Source organism: Etheostoma spectabile, chromosome 3, assembly GCF_008692095.1.
Source record: "Etheostoma spectabile isolate EspeVRDwgs_2016 chromosome 3, UIUC_Espe_1.0, whole genome shotgun sequence".
In the NCBI taxonomy this organism is placed as follows: Eukaryota; Metazoa; Chordata; class Actinopteri; order Perciformes; family Percidae; genus Etheostoma; species Etheostoma spectabile.
The window spans coordinates 2,558,382-2,569,463 of NC_045735.1; the positions used below are offsets into that span (position 1 = coordinate 2,558,382).

Below are 11,082 nucleotides of genomic sequence, written 5' to 3' on the forward strand. Positions count from 1 at the left end.
GTGTGTGTGTGTGTGTGTGTGTGTGTGTGTGTGTGTGTGTGAAATTGTGATATTGTGGTATATTTTTGGCATATTGAAAGATCGTAGATGTTAGGGAGCCAAGCGAAGTAACTGCTGCCTGTCGTCCACATGATCACTGCTTAAAGAAGATCTGATTTCATGCCAAAGTTTGCATGCTGCAGAGAAAATAATAATAATAATAATAATAATAATTAATTACTTAGCTATGAAAAAGGGGTAGGATTAAATACGTGTATACTTCTTTCTACTCCTTTTCAGACGTGTCTGTTGGTTAATGTTTCTTATTGTTTATTGAATGTTTTGCTTATTTTTTTAACTTAATTGTACATTTCCTTGATGTTTTGTTTATTTTTGATGTGTGTGAAATAAAGGTCTTCATTTCATTTTTTAAAAATTGAACAATTTGTTCATCAGTAAAAGTTAATTAAACAAATTAATTATTTGTTTAATTTGTGTGCTGCTGCCACGTTAATATGTCTCTTTGTACCTTTTTCAGGATAAAAGAAAACGGAGACAAAATGGCATCGGACTCTCCGCGCAGACCTAGTCGCTGTGCTGGTGGGGTTCTGGTGCGGGCACAAGCTGCTACGTAAGGACAGACACCAGCAATTTGTCTTTATTAGAAATCATATATGTATGTGTATGTATGTATCTATTACACATCTCTTTTTGTCCATGGGCAACCCTAATAAGGAACAGTTTGCTTGATGAAGTTACATGTCGGATGATTCAAAAATCACTTTAAATTGCACTCCTTTAATTGTTTTTTTCCCTACATAAAATTCAATTTGAATTAATGTAAGTCCCCTACATGTTTAATATATACATATACAGTATATTGCACACATACATACATACATACACATATGAACAGCTATGGGAAGAGTGACATTTTGATGGTCTGTTTATCATTAGAGATGACTTGAGCTTTTTGCTGTCACAGGGAGCAGTCTTACATGGAAAGTGTGGTGACGTTCCTGCAGGATGTGGTCCCCCAGGTAACTCTAACTAACTACTAACAGCTGTGACGCGTTATATCCTAATTCCCCACCACTGTCTGACTTCAGTTAGTGCAGCCCGTCTTGAGTATTGTTATGTTAAATACTAGCAAAGTGTCCAAAAGTAAGTATACTCAAAAAGGTTTGAAAAACACTAGGTTTACATAGTGTGGTGTTGATGGACACTCTTGTCCCACAATGCAATGCACATGAAACTGGTAAAGCTACTCACAGCTCCAAAAAAGATCTCAGAAAACAAACATGCAAAAAATTAATTTAAAAAATAAATAAAATACCAATTAGACTATTGCACAGTCTAATTGGCATTCCAAAAGGTCTGTTTGATAGACTTTGGTATAATACTGTAAAGCATATTGTTTTTCTTGTATACTAACTTTTATTAATTAGTAGTATATACTTTATGCTATCAGTATGAAGTATTGAATTGGGACACAGCAATAGTCTCAAGACTTTAATTATTTTATCCAAAAAATTATGCTATGCTTTTGGGAAATAGTAGGCAGGAATGGAAAGTAAACACAAATTATAGGAAAGGGCTAAAAATGTTCAAAACAATTAAAAAAACACAACAAATTATTTTTGGAGAAAGTGAAGGATAGTAAGTATTTTACCCTACTTGAATGATCAGTAGGAGTTTTGATTAGTAACCAATATGGGAACTGCTGAATATCTGAGCCTCATGCCAAAAACGATGTACACTGTGACTCTGCAGGTTGTCTAGCAGCTATTCTTGTATACTCTTACACATACTTTGGGATGGTAAACTAATGGCGATTTTCCATTAATGGTACCTGCTCGACTTGACTCGACTTGACTCGACTTGACTCGGCCACGGTGCCCCGTCCACCTTTTTCCATTGCAGATTAGTACCGCCTTATGTGTGAGGCGAGAGTGGCTGGTTGTTGTAGCAGGAAACTGCCGTGACCTAATGTGACGCACGCACACGCACACACACGTGCACACACAGAACAGCTAGAAGACAAAACCCCGCTGGCTAAACTATTTAAAGATGGCGGGTTTGTTAAGGGAGCCCCCCGTCTGTTACTAGCAATGACGACGCAGTCAATAGTGACCAATCAGTAGTTTGCAGGTTTTGGTATCACCTCACCTCGCTTGGAACCTCAACTGGGGTGGTACTAAAAAACGTACCTGTTAGCAGGTACCAGGGATTTTTTTTGTAATGGAAAACCCAAAAAGGCGAGTAGAGTTGAGTAGGTACCACATGCAGTGGAAAAACACCATTTTTGTGGTTAATATCCTTTGGATAATACAGTTGTGTTAGGTATGTGGGGCGGTGTTGTTCTATATACAGTATGTTGTTCACTTTCTGTTCTGTCTCTCAAACTACAGGCATATACTGGTGCTCCGCCCACTGATGAAAAAGAGAAAATTATTTGGGTTCGATTTGAGAAAGCTGACATCAACGGTAAGACAGTAACCGTCCCAAAACTTAAGTTTGCTTTGTTTTAGTATTGAAAAAGATTCCTCAGTTAAGAACAATGACTGATCTCTGTCTAAAACATACACAATATGAGAGAAAAAACAAACTAGCCTTGTCATCAGACTTCAGCAGAGAAAACTGGGCTCTCAGGAAATTATCATTTGAATGTTAAAATATCTGTCATGCGTTTAAAAGTCTTTGCATTTATGCTACCTGGTTGATTGGGACATTTCAATCTGCATGATGGCAAGACATTTCTGCATGTTTAGAGCCACAATTTGTGAAAGGTTGTATATCTCAGCTTTAAGCTCTCTTCAAGAGGAGTCCACCGCGCCTGAAGGAACACAACCAATCAGAACCGAGGAATCTCTAACGCGGTGTCAGTCTCTGCTCGGGAACTCCGTTAAAAGATGTTGCTGCATTGCCTATTTCTCACCTTCAATGTTTTCAGAAACATATTTTAGTTTATTGTTTAACTGTAAAATGAGAAGGTTTGTAACCCGGCTTCCATGTTGAAAATTGAGCCAAAACAAAGCTCCGCCCACTGGTTGCCTGGCCAGAGCCAGTTTTATCATTTTACAGCTATATTATACACTACATGTATAATATGTTGGTCAAAACATTGAGGCGAAAAATAGACAATGCAGTAAGAGAATCTTGACAGCTCCATCTAGTTTGACAGTTTGAACTGAACCTGTCTCACTCAGTACTGTCAGGATTTAGTGACAGTTTGGGCAAATATGACAAAAAGGATTTTTTTTTTAAATAAAAGTTAACAACTGTAGCTTTAAACTGACTCTTTTGTAGCATGCATTATTGTTTCACTGCTGCTTGCTACTTGTTTGAATTTAATACATACAAGTTTTGGAGGTTTGGGAAGCATTCAGCTGTAATCTTGAAGTGGAAACCCCCAACTTTTTATTAATTATAGGAAGAGGAAAGATAAAAAACAGATTGTGAGCAGCGTGATTTTTTTTTGTTTAGTAAGATAACAGCAGAGATTGATTTGGTTAATATGGATGATGCTCAAAGAATGAGATATAAATGATATAAATCATCTAATTATCTTAGTTATCTTGAAAAAACCTAAGAGAAGAGGAAAAAATAAATCTCTTTATTGAGATCCGTAGATGAGGATTTGTTGTTTTTATATTGTTCTATTTGTATGTGCACCCGGAAGACTAAATAAGTTGTTGTTGTCTTGTAATACCATGAGGGACGGGCAAAATGTTTGGCACGACACAGAAATAAAATTTAACTAACTAACTATAATGGATTAATATGCAAAAAAGTGAATGTAGTGTTACAGAATTTACTTGGTGAATATTGTATAAGTTTATTATTATCTGTGGGCTGTGACAAAACCTTTCAAACTAACATAAATATATTGCAATGAGATGTGAATGAATTCAAAGAAGACTTTTGATAGAAACTATGGATCCAATAGAGAGCAGAATAATACATGGTTTAAAAGTGGTGTGACAGTAAATGAAGCTTATGTAAAACATATATAACTTTCACTTGTTGATGTAAATCTGGTATGGGTTCAACTCAATAAAAACATCACAATGTGTTGTTTTGTGGGGGGTTTTGTCACAGTATTGGATGATTTAACACATCCTATAATTAAACTTTACTTAAAGTCTTACTTTCTGTTTGCACAGACACTGCCCGCAATCCAGAGTTTATGGAGATGCACAGCGGTACCACTGACCCTCCTCTTTGCCTCATGATCGGCTACAGTGACGGGATGCAGATCTGGAGCGTATCTGTAAGTCACACACCTAATGGTCCTGTAAAACTGCAACCTCATCCACTTTTTACCTGGAGCTTTTGTGCCATAAGTTTTTATTACAACGATAAATTCCGATGGATGTGCGTGCGCTGAGACACTCGGATCAAAGTCTTGTCAGCTGGCTCTGTATAGAGCAATATTTTGCCCCAGCTCTTTTGTACAGAATGAAAGGGTTGATAGACTCTTCAAAAGGACACAAAAAACAAGAAAATATAGTATTATGCAAGTCTTTTCACCATTATAAGATTACGATAACAGATGAGCTTATCGTGGTCACTATGACAAAACCCGTAGATATTGTTAGTCCAGAAGTTGTTTACATTTTGTCACATTGTGTTTGTCCGCCAGAAGCTCTGTCATCATTTTTTTCTTCTCATACAATTTTTAAACCTGCATAAAATCTGTTGAAACAAATGGCGGCAGCAAGAACAACAACAACAACAACAACAACAACAACAACAACAACTTCCACCGTGTATTGAGTAAGTTAATCAGCTTATTGATGGACGATAGCGGAGGTAAATCCTGTGTCGTGCCAGTACAGTTCAATAGGGCAATGGCCAAACACAAACACGGATGTCATCACACTTATTCCACCAAGCCAGTTTCATTCCACCTTCTCTCTGACATAATTTAGCAGCTTTGTCCTGCAAACTGCCTGCTGGACAGTATCCCAGCACGCTTACTCGACGATGTTTTTAACACTGTTGGGTGGAGTATTTTATCCTTGGTTAATACATCTCTCTTCTCAGGTTGTGTTCCAGCTGTTTTTAAACATGCTGTAGTGCAACCACTTTTAAGAAAAAAAGAAAAGAATCTGGATCCTTCAGTTTTTTCTAATTTTAGACCTATTTCTAAACTTCTCGTTCTGTCAAAAGTTTTGGAGAGGGTTGTTTTTAAATCAACTTCAATCATTTTTAGATGATTTTAGTATTTATAAAAAGTTTCAGTCTGGTTTTAAGCCTTGCCGCAGTACTGTAACTGCCCTTTTTTTAGCAGTTGACTCAGCAAACTGTCCTGTTTTAGTGCTTTTAGATTTTACTGCTGCCTTTGACCCTGTCAACCACTGTCAACCACCCTATCCTTTTATCCCGATTCAAAGAAAGTGTTGGCATTACGGGCATAGCCCTCAAATGGTTTGAATTTTACTTGAAAGATAGGAGTTTTGCTGTCCACCTTGATAATTGCTCTTTTATTTCTTGTGGAGTCCCCCAAAGTTCCATTTTGGAACCCATGCTCTTTTCTCTGTAAATGCTGCCGTTGGGGTCCATTTAAAAAAAACAAAAAAAACCACATAATATTTTGTTCCATTGTTTTGCAGACGATGTACAAATGTATTTGCTGTTAAAAAAACAAAAACAATGATAAGAACACACTTCAGCCATTGCATAACTGCTTGAGAGATCTCAAAATACGGTTGGATCAGAAGTGTTTGGTTGTCCTGAACATTTTAGTGCCTGTGTAGATGCTCTTGGTACTTTAGGTTCCTATATTCATCTCGATTAGACTACTGAAAATTGTTATATGTAGGATTGGATCAGTCATCCCTTTGTCAGTTACAGTTAGTCCAGAACGCAGCAGCTTGACTTTTAATTGGGACCAAAAAGTGTGACCACATTACACCAGTTTTGTCCCAGCTCTGCTGGCTTCCTGTCAAAGCACTGAGGTCTTTCAATCAGATGCTCCTTGATGTACCCAAATCCAGGTTAAAAAGTAAAGGTGACCAAGCCTTTGCAGTGGCTGCTCCAAACCTCTGGAATAGTTTACCTATTCATATAAGAACATCTCTGACCGTTGGAACATTGAAGTCCTTGCTTAAGGCCCACTATTATTCAAGCTATGACAACTTGTCCTTTTTTTTCTACTATTGGTCCTTTTGCATTGTGTATTGTTTGTATATATTATCATTTTGGATTTTTTTGAGCTTGTTAAGCACTTATATTCATATATTACATATTCTGATATGGGGTAGCTAGAACTAATGTCATAATGTGTTATCAAGTCATATTTACCAGTGATCCCTATCTAACCTCCACTTGGTTTGGCTCTTTTCAGTTCAATGATGTATTGCAGTATAACTGTTGTCCACTAGATGGCAGTGTTGACCATGTTACAGACTGTACTTTGTTCAAACAGTAGCACTTGCCTTCTACTCAGGACTGTAATGCACCGTAACAAGTCCCACGTCCTGTTGACTTCACTACTAGTTTATGAATGAAGGTTGTAGAGAAAACAGAAGAGGATGAAAAATACTTAGAATGAACATACATTGTGTTGTTGTGGATAGTGTTATACATTTATCATTAACAGCAAGTACAGCCAATCAGAAAAGTTTCTTTTGGAGTTTAGCAGAATGGAAATGACAAAAGATAGATGTGAACATGAATAGAGTTCCGACACCCAAATGTACCAATGCTCCTTTCATGTTATTTTGTCTATGCTTTCTTTAGTTTGCAGTAGTCATTTAGTTTAGGGGTTGAGTCTTTTTAACCTGTCGGCAAGAATAATTGTGAATCAATTCAGTAGTAGCAGGTGTCCCAAGCGGCTACTCTTATCAACAATAAATCTGAGTGCATCAGCTAAATAAAAATATACACACATTCACAAGCTTTAAATAAATGGCGTAACTGTATGTCTCCGTACAACTCCCATACACATCCAGGCATACATATTTACACATGAATGTAGTATCTTAATATCAAATGTTAAAATGGTTAATGTCATAGCAGGGGGTCTGGGTGTCCATGTTGAGCCTCCATAGCCTGCGGAGGAAGAAGAACCGCTGTGATTGTGTCAGTGTGTTGTTTCCAGGTTGAGATGATCCAGTACCATTTTTTTGCTTTGCGTATTGGCCAATACCAAGAACTGATCCGATACCAGAGTGTCAATATTTGATTTTGTTTTAAAAGCTGTATATTACTAATCCTACATGGATGAGATATGTAGGACTGGGTACTGATGTCAAGACTTTTTAGTCACCGACCAAATTGCCTCTAAAGTATAGAGAAAAATGCTTCATCATTCAATACCTAAGCAGTAAATCTCATCAGTGTCAGTGAGCATGCTTCTACCAAGATCTAATAATGTCTGTGATTGGCTGTGTAACGTTAAACGTCGTAGAGACACACAGGAAAAAAACTCTGCTACACACAGAGACAGGACTCACGTAGTAGAATCTGACAAATAAATCAAAAGGTTTATGCCGTTTTCTTTTTGATTTATAAAATTGGTATCAAAAAAGATATTGTTTAGGGACCAATATCAAAGTCACGGTACTGGTGTCGACATTTTATTTATTTTACGATACCCAGCCCTAGTGATGTGATTTCTATCTCTGTTGTGGGGACTGGCTCGGGTTATACTTTTTTGTAAAACATAAACAAACACAAACAATGAATGCCAGAGAACATTCTTTTATTATCCAGTTTAACAGTCATAACGGAAAAAAAGAACATAAATAAACTACTTTAAAGTAGATTTTTGTTCTGGGCTTAATTACGTGGTAACGGATTGGTGCATAAACCCCAGTACTTACCGATGCCGGCAGTTTAGGCAGAATTGGAAGCTTTTCTGATACTGGTATCGGAACATATCTAGTTCCAGGTCAGGTCCTCGCTGATGGGAACCCCATAGGTACCTAAAGCTGCGGACTCTCTACATAGTCCCATATATGGAGCTAGGGCTCAGCTCCTTGTCAGATGTCAGAGCTCTGACCTCCTTCTCTCTGTCTCATCGTCCCCCGTAAACAGGCCGGTGATGGCCGTGTTGTCGGCAAACTTACTGCACAGTCCCCCTCTGAGCTGGTGTCTGTAAATGCACAACTCGGTTGAAAAACACAAAGAATATAACATAACAAAACAACAATGCGCCTCTAATTACAGACCAAATATACACTGAACATTTTCTGAATCGGTCCCAGTCTCTCCTTTAATTCGGCAAACATGTAATCCACCAGCGCATGTTTAAGTATTGGGCTACTTTAGTTCTATCCCGGTGTTCACGCTCATTCTTCTCACTAGATACCACTATGTTTCTAATTAACGTGAAATGGACAGAAAGGCTTCTTCTTTTTGTAACCTCTTTATTGGCATCAATGCTGTGTTTTTCACAGTTCTGAATAGATCATTTTTTATTTTGACTAAGACCACTTGAAGGTGAAGTATGATATGCTCTGATTTTAAATAGAGGTTTTAAAAAAACATCTTAAAAACATATAAACTTAAAGACTTAAAACAAAATATGTTTAATAATTTGCATGAATTAAACATATGTAAGTGATTCGATTTACTTTCTTCTTCTATATTTAGAAATCATTTTCTGGGGTCAAGAAGTATCTCATATTTATTTTCCAAGCAAATTCTTTCCAAAATAAGGAATTGGTAGTTTTGTGAATTTCTTTAGACTTCTGTTTCCATTCTTTATCACGTGTACTCTTCTTCCCATTTTATCGTACACGTTTTTGTTTCTTCTTTCCTTTGTAAGATTTTATTCACTAAATGGGCACAATAACTTATTCAGGAAATCTTTAAACTCAGTCTTGGAAAATCATTAGAAGATTGTCTGCTCTGTGACTTAACAAATTGCCCAAAACCCTGTGAAACCTTCGCTTGCCAAGTATCGCCTTTCATGTACAGGCTGTCACTGAAACATGCAAACTTCACATACATCCTGTGAGATCTAAACACACCAAAGTCCTTAATCAGTCTCTTTATAAACATCCACTGGCCAGGGGTAAGAGGACACACTCTTACTTTACCCGTGAACACAGACATTGGCCGCTGTGATGTGGCAACTTCTGTGCTGCTAGCAGATTTTTCTGTTGCAATTATTATGGTGGAGCAGAGGATTACAGCTGTTTGAGCCATACTACACACACCGAGTAAAAGTATGAGCTCGGTGAGGCTCCTCTGCCTTTCAGTTTCATTAGAACACCAATTCGGATTCAAACCGAGCAGCCCAGCTTGTTATCACCCACTGTCCGTCGTCATTGTTTTTCTTTCAGTTTTTAAAGTTTATAGGATATTTCTGGGTTGTGTTTTTTTCGCAGGGTTTTAAGTAAGCACTGAAGGTGCCTTGGTCTCTTGCTCTTGAGTGGTTGTGAAGTGTTTGTGACAGTTGCTAAACCAACACCCTCTGTAATGGCCTGGCAGACTACGAACATACACGTGTACACACACACTTTCACACACTCTTGAGAGGGGGACCTCTGATTGGTTGGATAGATGCTGACAGAGCTGTTTAGGCGATGTAGATTACTGTCGCCTTACACTGGAGAGGTGTCATCCTCCGCAGCCTGATAAGAGGCAGAATGTGGAAGACTAATTGTCTGTCTGCATACGTGTTGAGATGAAATGACCTGCTTGGAAGAAAAGTGTCTGCAGCAAGTGTCAGTGGATGTGTTGAAGACCTGGAGCTGCATTACAGACCCTGTTCTAAGTCCATTATCCTGTCCTAGACTTGTTGAGATGTTAACATGTGACTTTAGATAGGAAGTTTCTCTAATACAGACACCGAAATGCAAGTTTTGTGCTAGCAATGCATTTGTAGGATATTCTGTCCCCTCCCAAACAAAGTCCTTGGCTGTTTGCTTTGATTTTTTTTTTTAAATCACAGACAGAATAACAGAATGTAGTTTACAGATGGGATAGGATCGGTGTTAAATACAGGTTTTATCAGCTGACAAATTGGTATATTTATCTCCCTCAAGGATTGTAGTACATAATTGCAAATTTATGGTTTTAGAAAGAAACTGTCATTCTTAGATTCTCAAGAGTTTTTCAGTGGAAACTGTTTGCTATTGAACACCTATGTAGGAGAACTGGACATTTTACAGTATGAAATTATATTATTTTCATTTGGCAGCAATAAGGGAAAAAATATGAAATTCACCACCAAACAACAAAATAAATGAGCAGCCAAATTCTTAGTTCTGGTGATTGTAGCTACTGTATACAGTATGCCTTTTAGTCATAAAAAGTTGTAATGAGATATGTTGCATTTTTCATTTTAACTTCAGATGGATGATGATTGATCACCGGGGGAGCATAATAATTTTTTGGGTGACAAAATCTTTTCTGGTTAGTGCTGTGATTGCTGAGTGCAGTAATGGGAAGTAACTGACAGTTAGTACTTCCCTACAGTGTTGACACGCATCTTTAAATCGTAACTTAATCATTCTTTCTATTCCATGCTGCTTAAACTTTTCCCTACATCTCCTGTTCTCCCCCATCTGTCTCTCATCCACAGAACAGGATCTTAGTTTTGCAGCTTCAGTTGAAAAACAATGTTGATACAGTGGCGAATACAACTGACCAATCCTGCATCTCATTCTTTTTTATTTGATATCATAGGGAAACAGATTATTGTTGTTAAGGTCCTTGGAAATTGAATTACAATCCCACAAATCCCATAACCCTTTTTGAAAGCGCAGCTAGGTAATTTAAATACATATGGAACAGACAAAAGTGCAGAAATAGCCAAAATGCCAACCAGTATATTATTTTTAATTTAATTTAAAGTATAAAATCATAACAAGAGTTATTTCGAGACACTTTACTGATAGAGTAGGTCTAGACCACACTCTATAATTCACAAAGACCCAACAATTCCAGTAATTCCCAAAAGAGCAAGCCTTAAGCGTATTTGGCAAATTGTGTGATAGTCGAGATGCACTCTACACATCCACACACCTCCTTACTTGGTTTCATGTGTGGCTTTCACCAGGTCAACTGACTGTGAGTGAATGAGTTTGTGACTTCATTTGTAGAACCTGATATGCCTCACATCATTTTTTTTTTTTTAAATTT

General features: G+C 37.5%; 1 protein-coding gene across 2 annotated transcripts in view; it reads left to right on the forward strand.

Annotated features, from left to right (window-relative positions):
* The window catches only part of bcas3 (BCAS3 microtubule associated cell migration factor), a 312,552-nt gene that overhangs the window by 2,689 nt on the left and 298,781 nt on the right, over window positions 1-11,082 (forward strand). For both annotated transcript variants that reach the window (XM_032508209.1, XM_032508217.1), the window contains exons 2-5: window positions 518-610; window positions 965-1,019; window positions 2,391-2,466; window positions 4,146-4,252. In XM_032508209.1, coding sequence (XP_032364100.1) covers window positions 540-610; window positions 965-1,019; window positions 2,391-2,466; window positions 4,146-4,252 — 309 coding nt within the window. In that variant the 5' untranslated portion in view covers window positions 518-539. The remainder of the gene's footprint in view (window positions 1-517; window positions 611-964; window positions 1,020-2,390; window positions 2,467-4,145; window positions 4,253-11,082) is intronic.